This window comes from Notolabrus celidotus, chromosome 7 (assembly GCF_009762535.1).
Source record: "Notolabrus celidotus isolate fNotCel1 chromosome 7, fNotCel1.pri, whole genome shotgun sequence".
NCBI classification, from domain to species: domain Eukaryota; kingdom Metazoa; phylum Chordata; class Actinopteri; order Labriformes; family Labridae; genus Notolabrus; species Notolabrus celidotus.
In genome coordinates, this window is record NC_048278.1 from 23,851,279 (window position 1) to 23,878,590 (window position 27,312).

At 37.7% G+C, this 27,312-nt stretch overlaps 2 protein-coding genes across 3 annotated transcripts; one reads left to right on the plus strand and one right to left on the minus strand.

The window, feature by feature from the left end:
* Nucleotides 1-5,051: 5,051 nt before the first annotated feature.
* Nucleotides 5,052-13,751, plus strand: cdkn2a/b (cyclin-dependent kinase inhibitor 2A/B (p15, inhibits CDK4)). 2 transcript variants are annotated; one of them, XM_034687820.1, is made up of 3 exons: nt 5,052-5,484; nt 12,629-12,753; nt 13,327-13,751. In XM_034687820.1, exons 1-3 carry the CDS (start codon nt 5,356-5,358, stop codon nt 13,406-13,408), a joined length of 336 nt encoding a protein of 111 aa, XP_034543711.1. In that variant the 5' UTR covers nt 5,052-5,355; the 3' UTR covers nt 13,409-13,751. The 2 variants fall into 2 exon arrangements, with proteins under 2 accessions (XP_034543711.1, XP_034543710.1); XM_034687819.1 differs by lacking the exons at nt 12,629-12,753; nt 13,327-13,751 and adding an exon at nt 7,135-7,999 and having other exon boundaries at nt 5,064-5,484.
* On the minus strand, nt 9,131-27,047 carry mtap (methylthioadenosine phosphorylase). Its single transcript, XM_034687818.1, is given in 9 exon segments — nt 9,131-10,033; nt 10,803-10,900; nt 10,903-10,924; nt 15,944-16,183; nt 17,543-17,645; nt 22,524-22,691; nt 22,847-22,905; nt 24,665-24,751; nt 26,907-27,047. Coding segments are annotated over 9 exon segments (840 nt in total). The 5' UTR covers nt 26,931-27,047; the 3' UTR covers nt 9,131-9,994.
* Nucleotides 27,048-27,312: the final 265 nt, after the last annotated feature.

Consider the following 27,312-nt stretch of genomic DNA (forward strand, 5'->3'; position numbering starts at 1 on the left):
TGGTGAAATACCACAGATTGTGCTGAATTGCTCAAAAGTAATGAAAGGCTATCTATAGACCTACATGGCATGTCGTTTCATGAGTGAATGCTAATTAGAAAAAAATATGCTTGGCTGCTCAAAACAAGTTGAAATAAAACATTTCAACTTGTACTATACTATTTGACTTCAATCACAAAAGGTGCTTCAAAAGTAGATTTTTTATTAACATAAACCGACGACTGATTAGAAATGTCAGAGGAGTATATAGCACACAGAAAAAAAAATGCATATTACGCACAGTTGAATAAGTCAGTTGTTTCCTATTGGCTAGTGTAAACGTGAGTGTCAGTGCATGTACTCAGAACAAGGTTATATTTGTGCAAATCTGAGAAGTGCCAAGTGTGAGGTATAAGCAACAGTAGGTTAAGCAATCAAGAGGTGGACAATGAAACCATTTAAAAGAAGTAATAAACAGGGGATTTGAAATGAACGTCAGTAGGAGGTGATTTCATTCACCAAGAATCAGGTATTCCCTTCTCCATGCTGACGTCTGGATTGCACTGCCATGTCAGCACAGTTCAGTGTGACTAGTGAATGACAAGGACTGGGAAATAAAAGCTGTCTGACTAATCCAGGGTAAAGTTCCATTCATTCCTCAACTGAAGTCGCATACTGTAAGAATGTAAATTAGAGGAGGTTCTGTAAGAAAAAAAACATGTAACTAAGACAGATTGCAAAGATTCCCACATCACTATTGACCACTTTTCTTCAAACTGAGCTGCTAAATTTAGCAACAAAGAGGAGGACTTTCCTCTGAAAGCATTTTTGCTGACCAGAGAAAAGTTCCAAATGCACTGATGTAATGAAGTCGATCCCTTCAAAGAAAAACCGCCGACTCAGACATGTTGATGATGGCCTTGGTTGTTGTTGAAAGCAAACTTAAATAGTCCCCTCCAAAGTCCCTGTTTTTTCACCATGTAATACTGTGATCTGTTTACTCTTCCATACTTTAAACAGAACATAGAAGACATGAGCCATAACGGCGTTCACAGTGCCCTTTTCTCACACAGAACCCTGACACACTTAAAAACACACACAGACACACATGTGCACTAACCCAGGGGACTTCCAGACCAACACACCTCCACCCACTCGCAGTCCATCGCCACAGGCTGTGAGAGAGTTACACATTCCACACAGATCTGCTCGTAGAGCTCGCAATAACACAGATAAACTGAGAATTAGGCCTTATGAAAAACACCATGGTGTTACAATACCACATATTTCAATAACCCAACTCTACTAGAGCTGCAACAATTCTGACAATTAGTCAACTAGCAGCTGATGGGAAGTCATGTGATATTTATTAATCATGTGTCATTTCAGTGACCTCACACTTATTCCTCAAAGTATTTCAACTTTATACCACTTCTTTCTTTTATCCCAGCGGTGTGCCACACAACATTGACTCTAATGGCCAAACTGGAGCCCTTATTCATTGAAGAAAAACATGAAGCATCGCAGTGAGAATCAACCAAAATTTCAAGACTGATATTTGACAACACCTTTTCTTTTCAACTATTTTCTAACTAGCGTAATCATGGTTTCCTCATGCACCTATCATAGATCACAGTTTCATATTATAATTTTCATCATATGTTCATTTAGGGTTAATTATTGTGATGACATTTTTACAAGGCATGGCTGCAAGGCTTCAATAATGGAGGTGAAACATATGCCAGTGTCTGGTACCTGCATAACAAGGGAGAGGGCTATATGCAACAGTGAGAGTAAATGTATGATGACAAACCGCTTGTAAAAATCAGGGCCAGTACTGATCTATAAAATAACTATTTAGCTGATAGCCAATTCTGATACCAATTTTTTTCAGCCCTTCTTTGTAATTCTTCATGTCTATTTTTCAACTGAGCTATGAGATGTTATGTATTTAAATTGTTGCTAATGCTTCCCCCTCTTTTTAGGCTCCTCTCAATGTCACTGGCAAATGTTGCAGTTCTTTCTCAGGGACAGTGTACTACTTCCTCTTCTTGGAATCAACAGTTTGTAGTATATCCAACATTTTTTAAAACTATGAAGAAAAATTGACGAATACAACTCTGATATTACCTTCATTTTTTCTTTGTATCGATTTAATTTAAATTAAATTAAATTAAATTAAATTAAATTAAATTAAATTAAATTAATTAATTTTAACTATGTGCAAAAGCCATATTACAACAACCTTCCTTTGGTCATGAGGATGTTATATTTCCAGTGGTCTCATCTTTTCCTGAAGTTAACTTATAGTTGCTATTTCATCTGTTCACCTTAGCCTGTGGCTAAACACATACACATGTGAAGTATAATATAATATAATATAATATAATATAATATAATATAATATAATATAATATAATATAATATAATATAATATAATATAATAAATAAATATAATATATTCTGAATTTGGATCCTGCACCCACTGAACTGCACATTATGCAGTTCAGTGGGTGCAGGATCCAAATTCAGAATCATATTCCTTTTACCTAATAATATGTTTTGATGACAGGTTTGAATTATGGAAAATTACACTTAGCTGGAAATGAATGTGTTTGCATATTTATGTGTCATTCTGAAAGCAGAATAACTCTAAATTATTCATACAAAGAATGGCAACAGAAACCACTCAGCTAAAACAAAAACAAAATCTTACATTTTATCACTTCCCTAGTTTCATTATAAGACTGGTTGCTGGTTGCAAAATTAAACCTATTTCAAGACACATAAGAGGTTGAAGAGTCAAATTGACCTGATGGCAAACCTGATGTATTTCATTTTGATACACAAGCAACCATTATTCCATCTGGGGCTGACAATCTGTCTATCCATTCTCACCTACAACAACATGTCCCATCAAGTGATCAATTATACGGTCACATTACGAGCAGAATGGCAGGTTGTCTCTCTCCCATCATGGCCGTGTTTGTTTCTTGGAAATCCCATTCAAAGGAAAAATCCTAACTAACAATAGTGGTTAAGCAGGTTTAACAATGGAGAAACATTACCGTACATTTTCACTACGACATGTCAAGAGCTTCCTTTATTAAGAGACACATTGTATTACTTTTACTCATATGTGTTTAAGACTTTAACAAACAAAGAAACCATTCAGTCATTATGTGAAAGACCTCCATTCAGATTAACCAATTCCTCCACAAATCTGTTAACATACCTCAGCACTGCTGAAGTATGTTGCTAAGCCAGCAGCATGTTAAAATCCTATTTAATTCTGCTACACAAACTGATCCCATTGTTATCCTTGTGTTTTCGTGTCCTTTGCAATTTGATTTTAATGTTCTGCAAATCAGGTGTTATAGTGTAGGCATTGAGTCAGGGCAAACTGACTCAATTCTTTAATCAATTCCAAAGCAACTTAATCCATCTCAGGGAATAAATACTCATATGTATTTCAACCCTTGTGTCTTTTATTTGGCAACCAGAGCTTCACCTGTCATCTCACAGAGTTTGAAAACTTTGTCACCATTTTTTAACATGCATGAACAGTCAGAATAAAACAGTAAGCTTGTAGAAATAACTGAGAGAGTGACTAAGGAAAGTTTATCAGTAACCCTAAAGTTATAGTGGGATATTAAACATTATATAGCCATGATTCTTCGTTTGAATCATTCACCTAATTTTGTGACTGCATTTGCGGTGTGCAGCCTACCAATCCTGATTGTAAATAAGGTTCTCCTTCAATCTTCTTTTTACAGTAAAATTAATGACACAATGATGAAAAAATTATATTTAAATCTCTTTAAATAGGTTTTATGTATTTAAATTGTTGCTAATGCTAGCCCCTCTTTTTAGCCCCCTCTCAATGTCACGTTCAGTTCTTTCTCAAGGACAGTGTACTACTTCCTCTTCTTTGAATCAACAGTTAGTTGTACTAGCTTACCAGCATTAAATCGATACAAAGAAAAATGAGGGTAAGATCAGAGTTTTATTTACATTTAGTCATTTTTTTCTTCATAGTTTTGAAAATGTTGGGCATACTACAATGTGCAAAAACAACCTTCCTTTGGTCATGAGGATGTTATATTTCCAGTGGTCTCATCTTTTCCTGAAGTTAACTTAAAGTTTCTATTTAATCTGTTCACCTTAGCCTGTGGCTAAACACATACACATGTGGAGTATATGCATTTCAGTGGGTGCAGGATTCAAATTCAGAATCATATTCCTTTTACCTAATAATGTGTTTTGATGACAGGTTTGAAAACAGAATAACTCTAAATTATTCATACAAAGAATGGCAACAGAAACCACTCAGCTAAAACAAAAACAAAATCTTACATTTTACCACTACCCTAGTTTCACTATGAGACTGGTTGCTGCTATTTCATGACACAGAAGAGGTTGAAGAGTTAAATTGACCTGATGGCACACATACACATGTGGTGTATATGCAGTTCTGTGGGTGCAGGATCCAAATTCAGAATCATATTCCTTTTTCCTAATAATGTATTTTGATGACAGGTTTGAATTGTCCTAACAGAATTCCATATTTCTATTTATTTTATTATTTAACTACTATTTTTTAAATGTAAAAACTACCTCTGCTACTCACCACTTCACTATTATCATATTATTTTAGTCTGTACATATTAGTCATGCCTATTTGTTGTTTTTTTGTATTTATAGATGATGCTATTGTTATTATATTTTTATTTGTATGTCTTATTCTTATGCCTTGTACAAAGAGAGCACAGTTTACCAAAGTCAAATTCCTTGTGTGTTCAAGCATACCAGGCCAAGAAAGCTGATTCTGATTCTGATTCTGAATTATGGAAAATTATAAACTGTTTCCCCAGTCAAAGAAGGAACATTTCCATTACAATCATTCACAAGGCAGCGCTGATATAATACAATAACATTTTCCGAGGAACACCTCCAAATATAATTTCTGATAAGTAAGTTACAATCGTCTAAAAGTGGGAGCCAAAGATAAACAAAGTGACTGTAAAGCATGTGCGAAAAGGCAGGGTGGTGATGCGCATGCGCACAATCGTACCACTGCAGCAACTGACGTCACCATTCGAAGTAAGAAACAAGTCCGGACACAGAGCTTCCACAGGATCGCTGGACCGGGCGATGCAACTACTACTACCCCGACCCAGACAACCAGCCGCGCGAACTGACGAGCCGTGGACGGTTCATGATCAAAAGCCACACTTCCACACCGGGCTGGAGTTTATTTTACACGCGTTTCGCAGCTTGTTTTTGAGCAGTGCTTCTTCGTAAAAATAGGCATCATCCTCATCACCTGTCAGGGCAATCTGTCACGTACGTTGTGATCGCTGCAGACTGCAGGACATGGCAATGACTCGAGAGGATGAGCTGACGGCAGCAGCAGCGAAGGGAAACACCGCGGCTGTGGAAGAGCTCCTGCGTAAAGGAGCTCAAGTTGACGGGCTCAACCGGTTCGGACGCACCGCTCTACAGGTCAGTGATCAGATGCAGGCCACAGGGGCCCAGGCTCGCAATTAAACGTGGTTCATGGATACAATTTTGAGAATTAAAAACTCAAAATACCTGCGAAGATTGTCAGAAAGGGCAGACATATAAATATTTTATTTTTCGGAGGCCACTGACAAATGTACGCGTCTCATAACACTGTCCATAGCTGTGTTTGTGCAAGTTTGGGAACAAACTTAATTCAGTCATAACTATTCAGCATTCACTAAGGGGTTTTTAGAGATAATAGCCTATTATTCTCATTCAAATGCATTGAGCTTACTGAAACGAAACTACAAGTTTACGCAAAGCCTGGAACAATATTGGAAGTTATTTCATAGGGATAGGTAACAATTCGTTTGAATCAAGGTGAGAGCAGCATTAAAATATTTTTCACATGTGAGGACCAGCCGAGAAGAATAAAGGCGACTATTAAAGTTGTATTTAGTGTCGGTCGTGCCTTTAAAGCGCCTTCGTGTCATCCCAAAGTCTCAGTGAAAAATGACACATTCGGGAAGTTTGGGTTTGATTCATTTCCAAATGTCATGATAACGGATATAAGACATTAAGATCAAAGAAGCCTCTTATAGTGACCAAATCATCTTAAACTCTAAACAGCAATTATTTTAGCCCACATCTTGCTTTATTTTTTAAGTGCAGGCGAAGAGCTTTTGTGACTTCACTAGAATTGATCCAGCTAATATAACTATTTTATCCACTTAAAGTGTCAGGATGGAGTTATTGTAGGCCTATGCGCCTTTACGCAAACCTAATGATAGTGCCACAACATGTTTTTTATCTTTAGCGTCATTTTCAGAGCTCTAGGCAAGGCAAGGCAAGGCAGCATTATTTGTATAGTGCATTTCATACACGAGGGCAACTCAATGTTCTTTACATAAAAACATTAAAAGCATTGGAGACATTCAGACAAGCATAGAAGAACATAATTAAAATGACAAATATAATAAAACAGCAAAGAAAAGGAAAATTAGAAATATATTAAAAATTACATTAAATTTTTAATTTTGAGTGGGTTAAAATGAGCTAAGATAGGAAGGCAATGTCAAATAAAAAAGTCTTAATCTTTGATTTAAAAGAGGTGAGAGTTTAAACAGTTTACAAATCTCGAAATGTCATTGTTAAAATTTTATTTCTGAAGCTGTAAGGCATTGTTAAAACATCAGAGTAGAGTTGCTGTGTGATCAGTCTATTGAAATTGCAGGTTTCTAGTGCCTTTATGAAATTCCACAGAAGCTGTTTTAATTCACAGTAGCCTGTGGCTAACACATACACATGTGGAGTATATGCAGTCAGTGGGTGCAGGATCCAAATTCAGAATCATATTTATTTTACCTAATAAAAAGAAAGACTGGTTGCTGCTTTTTAAGATCAGGCGAAGAGCTTTTGTTACTTCACCAGAATTGATCCAGCTAATATTATAACTATTTTATCCACTAAAGAGTCAGGATGGAGTGATTGTAGGCCTATGCGCCTTTACGCAAACCTACGTATAGTACCACAGCATGTTTATTATCTTTAATAAATTCCACAGAAGCTGTTTTAATCCACCAGTGCTGTTTTTATGTTCGTTATCAGTTTATATCAGATTGTAACGTCACGGTCATGGTTGTTGTGAAGGTGAGGATGAGGGGCAGCACGCAGGTGGCTCGGCTCCTTCTGGAGCACGGAGCGAACCCCAACGTGGCGGACTGCACCACCGGGCACACCCCGCTGCACGATGCGGCCAGGGCGGGCTTCCTGGACACCGTGCGGCTGCTAATTGAGTTCAATGCAAACCCGCAGGCGACTGACAACGCAAACTGCCGACCTGTACATTTGGCCATTAAACACAGCCATACAGATGTGGTTGATTTCCTGGATTCTCTTGAAAACGCCCAGTGATGCTTCGATAATCCCGATGAATCCTCTGCTGCTCGTTCTGACTGTGGACTCAGGGCGCTGAGAAACGGGGCCTTTGCGGGGCCTGCAGGCTCAATCGCACAGACTGTTCAGCTTTTAAGATATGCCGTTTTATTCTATTATCCTTTTTGTTGAAATGGCAATCTTTATTTTAGTGTAAACGAATTCAGGCTGTATGTAAGAGCACGGTTGCTGTGAGGACAAATAACAGGATTGTTGCGTCCTGATGAAAACTCATCGGACTTTGTATTTTTTACTGAGTACTTTATTACAAAATAGGATAATGTTGGTTTTCTTATGTGATTTCCGGTAAAATCATTTTTACAAATTCTTTGGCAGAGCCTAAAATATGTTGCACATTTAAACATGAGTGTCAAGAGGATGCACTTTTCTCTCAGTATTGTCTTTTACTTTGTAGGGGCTGAAAGTCTCGTTTCAGGTTTGTTATCAGAGCTGAGATAAGATGTAATTTATTAATAAATAGGTAAATTGTTTTTATATAGATGTATGGTTTTGCTTTTCATAGGCAACTGCCTAAGGATGAGTTACTTCTTGGTACAAGAAAATAATGTTAAAATATGTATTAATGTCTGTCTGTGTGACTGTGCATTTAAATCCAGTGGGACGTTTAAGATAGTTTGAGCAAGCATTGCCTAAAGGAGAGGATTTATCAAACCAAAGAGGTTTTCAGGAGTTTTAACAGAGAAAAAGGTTAAGGAAAAATGTGTGTCTGAACACTGAATGGGAATATAGACAGGCAAATATTCCTTGGGCATTCCTAGATCAAAAAAGCCTACAACACATAACTTCTACTCCTGGCCCGCCTGTCTTTGTTCGTTTTATTTATTGCTTTATTTTTCGCACTTTCTGTAAAGCACTTTGAGTACTCAGAAAAAGCGCTATAAAAATCCTATCAGATTATATTATTAAGTTAAACATTCCAATAAGATCACAGCTGATGGAATAATGTAATTATTTCTAGTGACAATTGTGGGGAATTGTCAGAAATACATAAAGTAAAAAGCTGTATACATTTTTAGAGTAGAAGTACTTACTTTGATAAGGAGGACAAAAATGCAACTATAGATATATATTTTAGTACTTTTTTTCTATATCAAAGAATAGAAGACAGAATAAGAGGCAATATGTTTCAAATAAAATGATTTCTAGAAGAATATTTGCATCTAGATTTTGCAGAGGTAAAAAATATCCTCTAGGTATAAGTCTAGCAGTTGTTTAAAAAAGAACACTATTGAAAAAAGTCCTAAAATCAGAAAGGACATAAATTCATTTTTTTCTCTTTTTCAAAATAAAGGTTGAGATTCATGCAACATCTAAAAGCCAGACTTTTACACATTGACACAGTGCACTGTGATTATATGTCAATAATAACTTATATCATGGGATACCAAATTCACCTTTCCTTTATTTGAACTTTTCCACTCTTAAAATTTTTTTCATATCACTCCATTCTTTTTAACACAGGAGACAAGTGTGTGTCACTCGGCATCTCTCTGCAAATGGTTTTATTATATCCTAAATATTACCTTTAAATCTTGGTCTGCAAAAATAAAATAGGATTTTGACGTTTTAAACAAAAACTTTCCAGCATTATTTTATTTCTCCATAGTTTTTATTTAGATATGAGTGCTGCATCATGCATTCATGTGGAGACAGGCATCAAAGTAGAAAAAAAAAAACAAGTGACCAAATATTTCAGATAGTGGCAGTGTAATTGGTTTCAGCTGAGGCAAACGTGGTGATACATGTCTGTCACTGCTACATTAGGAATGTAAAAATGTCTTACCACCTTTTTGTTCCATTAATACATGAATTCAATTGAGACACGTTTTTCAAAAGTACTGAAGAGCATCAATATCAGATTTTACTGGAAAAACTGTGTGAACAGCTTAAATTACCACTTGTACATAAAAGGTTTTGGGATTTTAAACCATTATTCAAAAAGTTTTAAGTCAAAAATGATGAATAATAGAAGACTTTACTTAGTAAACTGCTCAAAAGAAGTTTAGCAGGCATACTACTGATAAACCAATGAATACGTTTGATACAAAAGTAAAATACCAATCATGACTAAGGCAGTCAGTATTCATGTGCTACCCTTAAAACAATTTATTGTACACTGCTTAAACCACTATGAAGACACCAATGGTTCACAGGTAACAATTTATACATTTGAAACACTAGAACCAGAAATGTATGTAGCTCAGGAAATATGTAGCTTAATCTCAAAGGACCTTGAATCTTTGTTGATTTAGTTAAACGGTATAAGCCGGGACCCCAAGCTGAGTAACATAAGCTGGGGAAAGAAAATACTGGTTGAGTGGGTCAAAGAAACAGACTGATCATGACTAATACGAGGACTGAGGGTGAGATGGTGTGCTTATACTTGAAGAAAGAAAAGACAGTTGAAAACTCCGGCTGAAGACAGAGTGCGTGCGTTACTTATGTGAGGCACTTTCTTGAGTTCAATGATGAGGCAGAGGTAGTCTGCGGTCCGTGTTGGTGCCAGAAGGGTGTTGGATCCTTGTCCGATTCTACTTCATTGTTTGCTGCACACTTAGTGTTTTGGTAACATTACTGAAGATTGTGCTGTTGACTGAAACAGAAGGAAACAAACAGCTGGTATTCAATGTATGTGTCACAGAGGAAACAATCACTCACGGTAAGACTGTGTGTTTTTTTCAAGGGGAGTTCGTTTTTTCAAATGACTGTATAAAACACTGTGCTAGTTTTTAGAAGCTTTGTTTAAATATGGGTGTCATTGTTACCATGATAAAACCGAAATATTAAGGGGCTCTAATTCAACCTTTTCAGAGTAAAACATTTACAATTAATACAAATGAAAAGAAGTTTAAACTATTTACCTTCATACAACCTCAATCTTCAAGAAAATAAAAAAGTAACGTACCAAGTGAAAAACACTGTTGGTCATGTGGTGCATTTTGTAAAATACAGGTGAACTATCCTTTATTTTTATTATTGCTCTATATATCAAGCTCATTCAGTAGTGTTTTATTCTTATTAAGTGTGAAGAAGTCTCCATACAAACCTAAACCAGCCAAGTTAAACATTTTATAACTCTATAAAAACTACAAAGCACAATGAGTGTCAGAGACGGCCCTCAGTTGAAAGAAACGGTCACTGCTCACTTGTGGCTGCAGGGCTGCACAGTATCAAGTACCCTCATAAACACATAGTAGATAGAGAGTGGCCACACTTCACCAGTGTTAGATCATTCTTTTGAACCATGGGTTATTAGACAACAGTGAGTTAGTTATGAGATAGCAAGCTTTGAGGGTAAACAAACCCGCTTTCATAACAACTCGCTTTAACGGAGGTGAATCATCATAAAGTTGACAACTTACGTTCAAGGTCGTCATTGTCAGAGCCCAGTCCATCTGACTAATCTGAGGTATTGCAGTGAGCAGGATACTGCTGGCTTTGTTGGCATTCTCCTTCATGTCTTGAGTACATTGTCAACACAGACCTGGGAGAGGGGAAGAAAAAAAACAGCCCGCTGGCTGATAAGATTCACTTCCTCCAAGTGTCACAATCACTTGTGGGCTGCTAATATGAACATTCACATGTATTCTTATTGATGCTACAGACAATGTGTGCACTGTGAATCTAAAATCGGGGATTATTTCTTGCAGGATGATGCAATCAGGACACCTGTGAAATCAGACCTGCTGTTGTGGCAAAAATAAATGTGTTTCAACATTTCCAATTTTCATCATTTCTTTATTTTGAACGGAGATTATCCATGGTATGCCAGAGTGTGTAACTTCCGTCAGTGTCATATACACTAAGTCCTCTCTTAATCAATAACCTGTAGAGATCTGATTTGCTTTAACAGCTAATAGAGACAATTTAAATCTCTAATAATCTGATCATGGCACAGCCAAGAACACACATATTGTCCTATTTTCCTCATGCAGACAGCCCAAAGAGATTAAAAAATAGTCCATTTAAAGCAGTAAATGCTCTTTAATTTAGAAAAGAGTTTTAAAGAGTTTAAAACAAATATCATTATATAAAAACTAATATTGAATTTTGTCTTTATCAAAAAATGGCGTAATCTATGTAAATGGATGAAATGAAACAATGCAATAAAATAGGGCTTTCAGCTGTATTTGGGATGTCGTTACGGTCCGAAATTAACACCTTATTCTTAAACTGCCTGTCATTTTGATCCTTTGGGAACACCGTAGTGAAGCCCCTGCAGCGTCTTCCTTTTGCTGCCATGATGAAAAATAGTAACACCAATTGAACGGCGCATTTCACTTTTTAAGAAATCCCAATGGTCCAGTTGAACATTTGGAGGGATATCAGGATGTGATGGTCATAGGAATACAAGTGATTAATCACAATCAATTATTGAATGCAGGGATTAAAAAAACAGTTCGACAGCCGTATTTAAAAAAACTGAGCGGTTCCACTGTAACTTTTCACACACGAGGCTCAAACATCTCCTTTTATTAACTCTAACTTAGACAATACATTTGGACAGCAATGGCGCAGTATTATCATAAAGCGAGATAAAGAATCAAACTTGCTCAGGCTTCAAATATTTTATAATATATTATAATATAAGTGCTAGCATGTCAAATTTTACTGCATGAAATTGGGCTAACACTGTGTAAATGAAGGCAGATTCTGACAAGATATTTGATCACGCCTGCTTTTGAAGTCTGACTGTATTTCAGCAGGAGCAGTGGAGCACAAGATCACAATGATCACCATCTGATCAGCTGCTCCTGACAGATCAGATGAATTTCTAGCATGTCAAAAATTTAGGCTAGCTGCGTCATCATGCAGAGTGAAAGCATGGCTAGAAGCCAACTGTCAAACTTCGGGACTTTTTAAATGACAGCGGCCTGTGTAAAATGGCAGGCAGCAACTGGAATACACGCCAAGCAGCAATAACATCATAGGTGTAGTTTGGACTTGAAGTTTAAGGGTTCACAAAAATAAAGGAAGTGTGCTGCGTAGAACAGAGGCAGAGTGATGCAATATTGATCAATTACGTCTACCACCCTGAAATCCAATACTGAAGCACATACAGATCCTCAGCTGTTAGTTTCTCCAGAGATAAGCCTTGTGAGCTTGTTTCTAGACCAACTGTTGTGCATTGATAACATCATAGAAAGGTATGGTATAACATTTTTTAACTTATTTTTTTCTGCTGCAGTGGTTGATTGTATTTGTTTCTGCGTGTATACAATATGTATGGGAGTCAGCGTTCACGATGGAGAACTTGGTGTCAGTGTTGAGGCTGGAAAAAGCTGGAGTTTACGGCCCCTACACATCAGAAAGGTGATTATTGCTCTTTATAATTACAGCTGAAGTTGTTTCTCTAACTTTAATTCCAGTGTGTGGGAGCTTTCAAAGGTAACTTTATTGACAATTGTTAAAGCTCCGCCCCTTTCTACCTTAACTTTTCAAAAATCATTCCAGTCAGATGTGAAGATCAGTACATTTTAACCAGCTGTGCCCTGAACTCCTACGAGTCATCCTGCAGTATCAACAATGCTGAGTCCTAAGTTTTAACCTGTCTTATCTATGATACGGGCGATTGCGACTATTCAAGATTAACATCACAAAACACATTCACAACATCATCAAACTTAAAGAGCAGAAATAAAACACCTTAACAGTATTATATTTATCAATGTGCCCTTTTCTCAAGTTAATTTGGTAAATCTGCAGGAGAGCGTGTCAAAAGATGAGAAATAATTGACCAGATGTGCAATGTAGAGGAAATGTGACTATTTCATTCCTGTTTTAATATTTACCTCCTGTAACCTTCATTAACCCCTCCCTTTACTGCTTTGTTTTCATATCCCACTCTCGCTCAGTAAACGTTAATGTTTTTCTGGTGTTTGCCAGGATGAAGACAGTGAAGCCGATGACTCAGTGTGACTCAACCTCCTCTGGCAGGGCTTCCACCGGAGGCTGGCAGCCGATTTGACTGAGGGAGGGAGGGCAGGAGGTAGTATTAGACTGGGTGTGAGTGGAGTGGAGGGGGGGCAGGCGGAAGGATGTGGCGAATGCTCTGCAACAGGAGGGGGAAGAGGTCAGCTGCAGGAACTCGGAAGTGGAGTTGTGAGTCGGGCTGGATCCGTGACAAATATGCCAAAACTCGCCCCCACAGTTCATCTACTGCTTTATCAACAGTGTCTGTCTGAGGTCCTCGGAAGCCATAAGAAGCCACAGATACTGTAGCCTGCTTACGGAGCACAGATGGTGAAAACCTCTGTTGAGAACTGAATTGTGGAAGTAAAATAAACTACATCTGGGCAAGAAACACTCTACTTTTCTTCTAAGTTCTTTATTAAGAAACTGTAGCTCTTTTGTTCCCAATTGTCAGTGACTGTTCTGCACACTGGCTCAAACGTAGGCAGACTACTATAAAGCAGGACAGTGAGGGGACTATTACCAATAATTATTCTATGTTCAAGTACAAAAAATAAAATATGTGCCATACTCTCCCAGAACATTTTAAAAAGATATGTTGGTGTTGTTTTGCTTTTGGTAGGGAGAAAGAAAGACAAGCAGCTGATTGTTCAAACCAACAGATTGTGACTCTCTGTACACGCCCCCAATGTGGAGTGATAAAATGCTATCATGCTCTGAAAAAAAACAGAGCAAGGACATAATGCACCGTGAGATTACGTTTCCTGCTAAAGGAAGAGACTGATCACTGTGGTTCGTATTTAACAGCTGAATATTCAAAACACAACTGAAAATCTTCCCTTTGAAGAGAGGGGAGTGAAAATAAAGCTACTAATAATTCCCTCTGTAAGGGTTAAATAATAAGGACAAAAGGAAAAAGTATAAACAATCAAAGACAATTTACAAGTCGTTTTTCATTTGGTTTTTTTTCCGGCTAAAGTACAGTGCTTTAGCCGTCGTCACCAGATTTTCAGTCTTGCTGTGCCACAACGACTTTAAGCTCAGGCTCAGCGTTAACATGGGAGGACATAGAGATGAATGAATGAAGTTCATATGAAACGCATATGAAATTGTGTATGTGCTTTTATAACACAGCTCCGAAGTCTTTCTGCTGATCACCGACTTAAACACGACTTGTTTTGGTTTAACATCCTCTGTCCTGAATCGAATTAATAAAAATAGCAGAGGTTTCAGTTCTCTTTTTCTAAAATGCCACATTGGCCTAGCTTTTCTGTCCTTCCTCAACCAACTTGCAAGCTTACTACAAAATTGCTGTAGCCAAAAAAAAAGTGACCCCAATGAATCAGAGGGTAGCTCAACATTGAGTGACTGTGATTTCAACCAGGTGGACAGATGAGGTGAAAGGATTGCCTTCGTTTTCAGGGTGTTTGATAGGTTAAAAGTTTTAACCCATGGTGAGTGGGAATAACATTTTTCTTTGTATTTACTGCATTTCACGGGCAGTCCATTAGAGATGTAAACAACATGTGATTAAGTGGGCTGGTGAATCATGTTCCAACTGTTTGAATTAATCTGCCTTCTTGTTAGGAAGAATGCAGTGGGAGAGGGAGAAGGAGGGAGAAATCCCAGAGAGAGCTTTTTCAAAGAAAGAACTGAAAAGTCCCTGACATGTTAACGCAGGTTATGTTATTTCAGTTGGTGAGCTGAGAGGACTAGTTAGACAGAGAAAAACAAGCTCCCTTGTCTCGTAGGTTCGTCTGGGTTGCTGATGTAGACGTCCTGCTGCTTTGAACTTTCCAGACTCCAGCTGATACAGACGAGCTGGACTCCATCGGCAACAGCTACTACTATCATCCGTGTCATCGCTATCATTGCTCTCTCTCTCTCGTATTCTCCTCTATCCCTCTTTCCAACCCCAACTCGATCAAGGCAGATGGCTGTCTAACATGAGTCTGGTTCTGCTGGAGGTTTCTGCCTGTTAAAAGGAAGCTTTAACAACGCTGTAACCAGCTAAATATTGGGAGGAGCATGTCAAGTGGATTAAGATGAGATAAGAGAGTCCTGTCAGTAAGAGGGGACTGGATCTTATCCTGTCTTGGTGTTGGGTCTTTGTTAATAATTTAACAGAGTACGGTCTAGACCTGCTATGTTTGTAAAAGCGTCTTGAGATAACGTTTGTTGTGATTTTGTGCTATACAAATAAAGATTGATTGATTGATTCATTCATTCATTCATTCAAGGTAGGTGATTAACACAAATTCTACATTTAATGTTTCCAGCCTGCTGGAATCCAGTTCATAGGCAATGTACAAATAGTCTCCAGTGATGGTAAGTTAAATGTAAAAAAGAACAAACTTTGGGTGTTGGTAACTAAAGGATTCTAAAGTATCTAAAGCAATTAAATCACAGTTAAATCTGTCATTGCCTGCTGGACAGACAACCAAACAGGATGAAAAGCAACCAATGTCGCCAAAGAGCCCTGACCATGCACCAGCCTTTGCCCATAATGACTCACACAGAGCACAAACAAGGACAGAGGAGACATCAAAGTAATAAAAGCGGCTGTGAGGAGCTCCAGCCCGCCACTCACCGCCTCCTCATGTTCCTTCCAACAGTCGTAGTCTGTTGCCATGGCGATGCTGGCATAGCACAGGCCAGCCTCCTTGGCGAGGACCACCTCCGGCACGGTTGTCATATTGATGACGTCAGCGCCCCACTGACGGAACATCAGGCTCTCCGCCCGGGAGGAGAAGCGAGGCCCCTCGATGGACAGCATGGTCCCTCGTACGTGACACTTGATCCCCAGGCTGCGCGCCACCTCCACCAAAACCTGAGAGATAGAGAGAGTCGCTAGATGTCAACAAAGGGAGAAGAGGTGGGGCCTGCTGAGGCTGTTAACCAAACATTGATCCAACTCTTTAAACAGATATATTTAAACACCTAGTGTGCTCATGTTTTCTCACTGGCTACATTCTGCTTTGCTGCAGCTTTTATTGTAGGGAAATATGTTGGAAAAACATGAATGTAATATTGATGCACAATCTAAACAACAAGTGCATGACTGTAGTTCTGACAACAAATCCAGTATAGATTTAGAGCATGAGAAAATCCAGAGGTAAAAACATTAAGAGTCAAGGCACAGTGTATTCATAAGTATATTTCAAGTATGCAACAATTCGTTTTTGTTGACTTAGAATGTTCTTTGGAATTACTAGATTGTGATCATCCTCCCACAGCAGTCATCTTGCACTGCCGTGTTGCTACAGTAGCACAGAGTGGACAAACTAGTATCATGCGTGTTATTTTGTATTTTGTGGAAGATGAAGACGAAGAGAGTGGTTGCTATGCAGGAAAGAATTTGAATTGATAGACCTTTATGATGGTAAAAAACTGACAAAGGGAGGGTGAAACTTTTCATGCATCAGATCAGCTTCTTGTCCTCAAGGGCCAACGTTAATTCAGAAGGGAGAGAAGAACAAAGGCCAGGAAATATTCAAAGATTGTTCTTTGAAAGAGAGGGGGGGGGGGTGGGGGGGGGGGGGGGGGGGGGGGGGGTATAACTTAAGAGGGAAGTTAAGATTGAAGATGGTGAGTGTTCGGACCACAAGAAAAAGTTTCTGTATTTCAATCTGTGGTGTAAAACTGTGGAACAGTCTCAATATGGAGCTACAGCAATGTCAGAATATAATCCAGTTCAGGCAGAGGGATAAAGAAATTATTTTCATGAGGTATAAGGAGGAAGACAAGTGTTGATAATCATGAGGGGTTTACTTTTGATTGATGGTGTAAGTATGAAGATTTGACTTGTGGGAGTGCACTAGTATAATGCCAGAAAATAGTGAATAAAGGGGTAGGATTAGATAAGTTTTAATTTCTTCCTACTCCTTTTCGCACATATAAAGTAAAATGTTTCAGGGTTTTCTAATGGAACTGATTGATTTTGTTTCTTTTGTATAACTATTTCTAATTTTCTACTTGTGAGTTTTTTTCTATTTTACTTTTACATGATCGAAATAAAGACATCAAATCAAATCAAAAGGAGTGCTCAATATGCCCATTTCTACACACTGTACCCTTCCATTTCAATTTTATAATAATTCCATAAAACAAATAATCGCACAAAAGCTCAGAGAGAACAAGAAGTAACATTCATTAAAGGGAACGTGTGAGAAGGAATTTGAGGAGCCACCTCTCTGGTTCTGTTGCAGAAAGGCTCAGCCATGGGGATGTGGCACACTCCTGGAGGACTGGTGGCCTGCCCGTCAAACAGAGTCTGAGCTCTCTTGGTAGTCCTGGAGGAAGAGAGGTTAAAGAAATGAGTTCTGATAATGTGTTGCAGCATGCCATGCAAACTTCAAAAAGTGTTGTTAAACTAGCCAAATGTACAGATAACTTAATTATGCTTATTGAAAATAAACAGTGACAAATTCTACATGCTCCTTTAGCTTTCACTTTAGTGACAGAGAAGGTAAAATGATTGTAGGATGCCCTGTCGACATGAACACCTCAGAGAAATATTTAAACCATTCAAAATATGAATCACACCACCAGAGACAAAAACAATCTTTGAAGGTGATGCCCAACCCTCTTGTTGATTCATTATGCTGGCACTAGAAGAATTAAGTTAATGCTGAAATGGAATGAGCCAGCTGCAGCCCCACCCTGCTGAGAATCAATGACGGCAGTGTGTGAGACAAACATGGAGCAGAGTGTGATGCTTATTTATGCCGTAGTTATCAAGTTATCTTGGTCATGCCATTACAGAGACATTGTTAGGACAGATCACTACCACAGCCTTTAATTATCAAAAATTCTAGTTATTCCAATAATGCAGAAATGGCATGCTGGGGTTTGGGGTTTTCTTTTAATCCTATTTTCTTGTTGCCCCAAAAATGTGGATAATGTATGAGACAATTAAATCAATGGCTGTAATATTTAAATACTTAAAGGATTATTCTGACTAAAGATTGTTGATATTGTGTCATCATCCCTACGAACATGGCTCTAGAACCTTCTGCAAAGGTAGGACAAATACCATGATATAATAGCATAGCAATGTAATGTACAGCAGTGTTATCTAAGATGTGGTTTAACAAACTTGAGTAGGTTTGTTAAAGCTGCAAAAAGCATCACATAGCCAGCACATGAGGGGCTTTGAGTTGCAGTGATTTCTGGTTTAACTTTCAGTTTTAGGGCTACGAAAGTAGTTCTTCTTCCCAAGGTACAGAACCTAATACTCACACCTAAACCTGCTCCACAGCAGGTTTGCTTCTATGATACTCTCAAAGTAATAACACTTAAATTAAAATTAGACTGGATCAATTCTACTTTAGGCAATAAAAAAAATCCCAGACACACATCCTATAGTAGAGCAACTACTAAAGCCACAAAGCCCTTTATGATTAATTATAATTGTAGGGGCCATAATGTTGATTTTCTGTCTTATTCGTTAATCATGATTATTTCCTTTTTCATGGTTTACTTAATTTCTGGTTTTGGGTTCATGGGTATGGATTATCTTCTAAGTACCTGTTCAGTTGGGTGGCGGGAGGTATACAAAGAGGGTGAGTGGGCTTGAATATTTTTTTGTAGACTACCACCGTCATCGTCATTATCATTGTTTATTTAGGTCTTTTTTGGTATTGATTTTTTTGAGTGTTTTGTTAATAAACAGAAACTTTCCTTGGACTTTGATTTTGATTTATGGCAAGACACGTCACAAGCACGACCCCACTTAGTCTCTGCGGCACTTTTCAATCTGAGCCGCTTCAATAATAATCTGAACTTTGCCGATAAAATTCTCACTCTTGTGTGCTGAATTTTATCAAACTGTTAGCATTGTGATGGGTAGGGCATGCAAGTCAATGCAATCAATACAAGGTGTCCACTGATTTTTGGCAACAAAGTGTACCTGAACAAGTTTATCAATTATGTTTTGTTATAGTTATAGGTAATTACATGTTTACAATATGTTGAGACAAGATTTAGCTAAGTCAAAAGCATGAAATTCAGCACTCCTGGCAGTTCTCCCGACTCCTTAAGTCTGCATGACGAAGTGTCCTCAGGCAAGATACTGAACTCAAAACTGCTCCTGTAGGCACAGCAGTCAGAGTGTGTGAATGTGCATGACTTAGTGTAGATCCTGAACTTGCATGATCATCAGAGTATGCATGGGTGTGTAAATGTGTAAATATGGGGTGTTGTATAAAGCACTTTGTGTTGTCACAACATTAGAAAGGAAAGTGCAGTCTGTGACAATTCTTTTAACTACAGTTCTATGAAAAGTGAAAATGCAACAGTTTAACTAATACGACTTTAAACATCAGTGCTTATACTTTGTCACCGTCTTACACCGACACTTTAAACTTAGCAAAGCCCACAGCACCATAGTAACCACGTGTTTGGTTGGGAGCAGCAGAGGTGACATAACAAAAGTGGCATCAATAGCGTGAGGCCTTTAGAAACATGCTGTCACATGCTGTGGGACAAGTCTGAACAAGTCCAAACAAACGACTTCCTCATTTCTGATAAATAGATCTGGTTTGTTCTTGATACTTGTAGTTTAACTATTCGTCAGATTCTCCAGCACGGGCAGGAAAGGCTACAGGCAGCGGATACGAGTGTGCAGGCGAACACACTGAAAGGACTGTGTGAAGGCAGTCTACTACTTATCTCAAAGTAACCAGCTGTAAGCCAGATCACTGGTAAAACAATAATCCATCCTGTTTAATGGAATTTGTGCAATATGCTAACTGAAAGTAAACAGCTCTCCCTCACGGTCATGCTGCATGTAATACTATTATACTATGTTTACGCCTTGAGGGCAGACACCTCTGAGAAAGTCTGCTTTTCAGTGTCAGTGGCTAAGAGGGATTCTCAGGTTCACCTGTATACTCAAGGTAGGATGAGTGTGGGTTTCTAGAGATGTAAACCCAGATATGCAAGATCATCATCTAGAGTTTTGCTGTCAAGTCAACTGTATTTATAGAGCACATTTCAAGATTGACCTTTTTAAAGATTGAATAAGGGCAATCTATGGTAAAATCTCAACATACTCTCATAATAATAGAACAATGAGTAATGAAAGTGTGCTTTATGTAAAGGAGGAGATCTTAAAGCTAGCTAAATAAGTTTGAGAACACGACGGCTCAGAGAAAGTGAAACAAAAGACAACACAAGAAGCCCTGACTGTTCAAAATTCCTCAGAAGCAAAGTGCGAGAACCAGACGATCAGACTTCTCAAACCTTCGTCAAATGTTTCAAAAGGTGGAGCATCAAAGTGACAACTTTAACATTAAATAAGCTTTGACACTTTGAAGCCCGGCAAAACATCAGGCAGCGGGAAATGACTCCTCACAGGTTAGTTAACAAGCATCTGTTTTGAAAAATGTGTCATGTATGAGTCTTCTTTCACAGGGCTATTATGACAACCTAGCTTCAAGGTAACATGAGTCCCATAAGCAAGATTTGTGGGAAGAAGCTCGTATTGTTATACAACCAAGCGGCAACCTCTGGCTGCAAGAATTGAAGCCAATGCGGAAGTGTTAAAAACTGCAGTTCATCAAGTGTGTGCTTGAGGCTGGCTCCGGGAGGACCGAAAAAACCACACCCATTCAAAAAAGACAATCTTTACAGCAGACATAAACATGTTAACAGCCTGGTACAAAAAAACGAGGGTAGTCAGGAAACCTCACTTCTTGATCGGCACACACTGGGGGGTTAATTTTGTTATAATGTGGCAATTACGAAGATATTAAGATTATGAGTTTTCCATTATGAGGCACAGCTGACTTGATTGACAGGCGGGAACACTCTAGCTGTTGGCTAGGAGGCTCAAAGCCCGCCTCTTTACCTCACAGTATCTCGACAGGAGTTAGGTTGAGTTCAGCATTTCCGATATGGCTCCCGCCGACGATTGGCTTCAAAACAGTGCTTCAGAAACAGATGGGTGATGTCATGGATACTACGTCTCTTATATATACAGTCTATGTACAGGGGTTCCCATAGTGTGGGTCGGGACCCCCTGGGGGGTCGCGAGACATAAATGGGAGGTTGTGAGATGTCCTTCAGAATGTTTTTTTTTTAAAAGTTATTTAAAAATATTTATTGTTATTATTATTATTATTATTATTATTATTATTATTATTAGTATTCATATTTTTTGTTTATTTACATTGTTTTCTTATGTTTTTCTTCCTTTTTGTTTGTACTGTTAATTATCATTATTAAAAGCATCAGTAGCAGTCGGTAATTTTCTGTAGACCAGCTAAATGAAACCACATTAAATCACTTTGAGGGACAGTCGGGGTCGCGAGTCTTTGGCACCTATATTTTGGGGGTCGCAGGCTGAAAAGTTTGGGAACCCCTGGTCTATGTATACAACACACCTTGTGTGAAATCTTTTCTGGGAAGTTAGGGTCAACTATTTAAAAGGAACTTATTCAGAATGTATTTGCAGGCGAGTCCTCAAAAGGTTTGCACAATGAAATAAGTGCTGCAGCAACATAGATTATGCTGTGAATGTTGTGCTTTATGCTGTGTTTGTAAGAATAAGCCTCTGGAATGAGTCTGCTGGTCTCATAAGTTTAAGTCGTTCAGTGATGAAAAGCCTGTTTGCACATTTGGATGTTGTTAGGTCTTCACTGCATGGTTTTCTGCTGCCTATTAGGCAAAACTTGTAGGTACTACTGGGTGATACACTTTGCTTAAAATGCTCTCAGTCTAACAGACTTTTCTGAACACCACTGCTGTACTAGCAGTGAAGGAGGAGTAATATGCTTTCAGAGAGTGGAACTGAAATTGGGATCAGGTTTTGAAAACGTGCTTGTACAGCAGACTGTCTCCAAAAAGCTTGCATTGTTCACACAAGAGAAATAATGTTAAGTTTGTGCAACCAGCGAATGCAATTCTTGTTTTGTATTCTGTATAATAGTCTGTTGAATAATTTCTTGTCATTGTTTTGTGGTATAATTTCCACTTAGTATGGTGCCTTTTTTCATCCAGCTAACACAAGGTTATTTTTCTTCATTTACTCATTACAGTTACAGCAGCCAAGAACATGATCATCATACTCAGCCTGCAATTAAATCATTAAAATGCCAAAACAGGCAGTAAATCCCACACATCCTCGGAAGGGAAACCAACAGCTGTAGTGTTCACATCCCACTCACCTGTCTATAAACTGATCTATAATGACAATGTCTCCAGGCTGAATCTCCTCCCGCAGTGAGCCACAAGCTGTGGTAACCAACAGATGTGTGCAGCCTTCCTCTCTCAAAGCCCAGATGTTGGCCTGGTAGTTCACATTGGATGGCATTATGGTGTGTTGTCGCCCATGCCTGTGCGTGTGTGTGGGGAATATGAAAGTCATAATTAGATGGGAATGAAAATATGGAGACATGCTGAGAGTTGATGGAACTTGCAAAGTGTTTCCACTAGATGGTGCTAACTGTTTGATCCACATTGGAAAAGAGAGTTGAACCAGTTTTCTTACCTTGCGAGAAGCACACATTCCACATTTTTGATCTTCCCCAGTATCAGAGCATCTGATGGCTGTTCAAGATGAGCACAGAAATTAATTTAGTCTTCAAAAACACAACAGTAAGGAATCATGAGCAACACAGAGAGATTAATGCACACTTCTATAACCAGCAGGCTAGACTACTGCAATGCTCTCCTTACTAACACAATAAACAAACTGCATTTAATTTGAAATGCAGTAGCACAGGTTTTAATGAAGAACAGAAGAGGAGCACACATTATGTCTATTTTAAAATCTTTACACTGGCTGCCTGTTTCTTTTTGTGTTGATTTTAAAATTATTTTACTAGTTTTTAAGGTGCTGCATGGCCTCGCACCAGACTACATCTCAGAGAAGCTTTTCGTGTATGAATCCAGGATGGCCTCTCAGATCCCTCCGGCTCCTCTCTTTTAGCTGTTCCTCAGAGGAGAACAAAAGCTTTTGGTGATGCTACTTTCAGCTACGACACTCCAAGACGATGGAACAGCCTGCCAGAGGATCTGAGAGGAGCTGATAGAGATATTGAGGCGTAAACTAAATACATATTATTCAGTCTGGCTTTTATGTAGGGTTCAAGAATTGTATTACTTTAATGTTTTATATTGATTTGAATATTGTTTTATTATCTTAACTGTTTTTTTAATCTACTCAATTGTATTGATATTTTTAGCCTTTATTTTATTTTCAACTCTTATCCTCCTTACCCTTTTTTATTTATTTATTTTAACTATTTATATTCTTAATGCTAATTTGATGCTTTGACTTATTTTCATCACACATATTTTATTGTTGTTGGTGTGCATTAATCTCTATATTAAAAATCAATTTTTGTTTTTCTATATATGTCTTGTCATTATTTTATTCCTGCTTCTTTCTTGTTTTCAATCGCTGTAAAGCACTTTGAATCGCATTTGATTTGTATAAAAGGTGATATATAAGTAAAGCTTGATCGATTGATTGACTGATTGAATTTAGTTTGAGCTAATTGTATACACCTACTCGTATAATTTTAGGGTTGCAAAGGGGTGGAAAATTTCCGGTAAATTTCCATGGGAAGATAAGCTGGGAATTTTGGAAATATTCCAAATTGGAAATGTTCCATGGGAATTAATGGGAATTTATGGGAATTAATGGGAATTTATGGGAATTGAGGGTAATTTAATGGAAAGGTATCAAATCATAAATATTTGTTTTGTTATAAGCAAACATCCATCCAAAATAATACAATTAAAACAGATGTATTAGTAAGTAGAACTTTATCAAGTGTTAAATACTTTATTGAAAAATCAATTATTTCATTGAAGAACAAAAACATGAATGTTGAGTTAAATATTACTCATCCCCCCAACCCAACCTATTCAAAAATTAGCAAAAATGCAATCCCAACAAAGTCCCGTTCAAAATGTTCAATGAAAAGAGCCCCTCGCCCTCCAAAAAAGACCCATTCAACATGCAAATAAAAAAGCATCTTCCCTCAAGCTTCTCAAGCCTAGCCTCTGCAGGATTCTAGAAATCATCTGTGCATGTCATTGAGGAACAGCATAGATATTCAACTGTACTTGCATAAAATCTGGTTGATTCAGTCAGAATTATGCAAAAATATATATTTTTTCCAACTATATTCAAGTCTTAACCCTATTAAGAGCCAAACTTTAATTTAGTAAATTCCTGGTTTATTCCCATAAATTCCCATGGAAAGTTTCCAAATTTGAAAATTCCTGGAATTTTGAAACCCTATATAATTTACAAAAAAATCATCTGTGATTCACATATTCACAAAATAAAACTCACCTTTCCATATGGTGTGTCCACATAACGCTCAGTCCTACCCTCCAAGATATCAGGATCATCAAGACCTGAACCACCAATGATTCCAATCTAAGCAAATGTTTAAAAAGAAAGTAATTAACGTGTATTACAGAAACTATTGGCATATGGATCAAACAGGACATACCTTTAATACATGTGTTGTTTAAACATTAGACATTACACACTCATTCATTACCCAGTCACTAAACATGACGTGTAAGTTCCCCCTAAGCTGTTTGTGCTTTAACATATTAACTGTTTGTTTCTCATCAGTTAACAGGTAAGTGTATTTACTTGTAGAAGTAGATGTACATTAGCATTAGTTCATATTTACTTTCCTGTTTACAATAAGTTACAGTCAGTTAACAGTAGTGCTTGAAGGTAAGTGAGTTTGTTTACTTATACTCGAGCGACAACTGTAAATATATTAGTTAGTGTCAACATCGCAGAAGCATAGAAACTAAAGATAATAAAACACAGTCTTAGATCAAATTACTATCATGTTACATTTTTGAAACTGACACCACTTACAACCAGTTTCATCACTGATGTAGCACCAACATGAATCACTTTCTTACTTATAATTATACTCTAGCATAGGGGTTCCCACGACCCCTAGAAAGTGTTTTGTTGATATTTACTGTCTTGATTATTTCTTATTTGTTTTGTTCTAGTCATCCATTCATGACTGTTCATAAATCATTCACAGTTTAAATATAAGACTTATCTTAGCAGTTCCAGTCAGTTGTATATTGTTTATAAATTACATTAAAAAATACTTCAGGATGAAAACATTTAGACCAGGTAAAAGACCAAGTTGTTTGTATTTATTAACAATGATTAACTTATAGTAATAATGTTTAGATTACAACGTGGTGAGGATGCTATCAGCAGTGGTGGACACTAACACTAAGTAGATTTACTTGAGTACTGTACTTAAGTACATTTCTTGAGTATCTGTACTTTATTTGAGTATTATTTTTGGGGGGAACTTATTACTTTTACTCCACTACATTCAGAAGACAATTATTGTACTTTTGACTCCACTACATTTCTATCAGTGCTCTAGTTACTCACTTCTGTTGCTTTGAAGTCAGTTCATGAATTTCCTTCTCTTTTCTGAAATCTGATCCTGAGACAGTAAAATGTGTTTGTGTAGTTCTGTTTGTCTCAGTGGTTTAGCCGTACCTGTATATCGTGCGTCTCCACGGTTGAACATGGAGCAAACACAGAGCAAATTTCACTCAGATCAGGCAGTTCATTTAGAGGTGGTAATGATGGCTATAATTCTACACCTGAGCACCCATGGTCATATCTTCAGCCCGTGTTAGAGGTTTTTGAAATGAAGAATGATACGTATCATTTGAAACGTTCACCCTGTTTCCCACTCTGCCAAACTTACAGAAACTTACAGAACCTGAGAAAGCGTGTTGAGCTACATTACACTTGTTTAATTCCAGATGAACATTTTAAACTAAGTGGTCTGTGCTTGTATTAATTTAGTTGCTGTTTTTATTCCATTGTATAGTTTTTAGAGATTACAAGTAATGGTTTCTAGATAAACATAATGTAACCAAATGTACTTCTATGTATTCTTGACTGCACAATATGCTTGTGAAAATACAACATTTTGAGATGTTTTAAAAAGTACTTTGAATACCTGAGTTTTTTTTAAAAGCAAGTACTTCAGTACTTTAACTCAAGTAATAATCTGACAGAGCAACTTTCACTTGTATTGGAGTAATATTTGACATGGAGGATCTATACATTGACTTAAGTAATGAAGCTGTTTACTTTGTCCACCACTGACTATCAGTAACTATTAGGACCTGGATCCTTCATCCACCTGCATATAAGTTCCTTCCCACAACTGTCACAATGCAGAAAGTGCATTCCCAGCTGTAGGTTGCAGCCCATCTGGCCACGTGCAAAATAAACTAAGAGGGTTCAATTTCACAGTTTAAAAAGTGACGCACAGGCAGGGCGTCTTTACAGTTAGCATTAGTGATCCATGTGCCAAAACATTCTTTAGTATAAAACTATGTGATTAAAATGCATACAGCCAGAAGCTTTTCCCGCACTTTCAAGTTTGTGACGGCTGCACTTCTGTCAGGATTTTACACGAACAAGCTAACATTTCTCGTTGATTTCCATCTTTCACTGTGCTCAAACACAATGTTCTATCAGTATAGATGTCTGAGCGCCATAGAAGGTGAGACATTACCTTAATGGGTACTGAAGAAGCCATGATGAGAGTGATCCTGCCTGTAAAATAGAAAATATAACCAAGCTGTTATGGTTCACGCTATATAGCTACACCGTTAACATCCGTCTGGGCTATGGCCGTCAGGTACGCCCATTTCCTGTTTGCCCTTCAAAATAAAAGCACGGAGTTTAACCTGTATGTTTGCTTTGACAGGGAAACTCAAACTATTTAGTTTACTTTAAAACTGTTCTCTAAAATAGAATCCATTCCTGAACCGTGTTGTATTTAATCAGTTAGGATAATGTATGCTCAAGTTGTTAGAAGTTCTGAAGCTTGGGTTTGAACAATAGATTGTATATGTATGGTTTTAACAGAATTTTAAGCTTGATAATATTAACATAAACAACTATAATGGCATAGTATG

What these genes read in the sequence shown, in the direction of transcription:
- cdkn2a/b (XM_034687819.1), top strand. Translation starts at nt 5,356, where the DNA reads ATGGCAATGACTCGAGAGGATGAGCTGACGGCAGCAGCAGCGAAGGGA. An exon ending in TCGGACGCACCGCTCTACAG is followed by an intron (nt 5,485 to 7,134) that starts GTCAGTGATCAG and finishes GTTGTTGTGAAG; the next exon opens with GTGAGGATGAGGGGCAGCAC.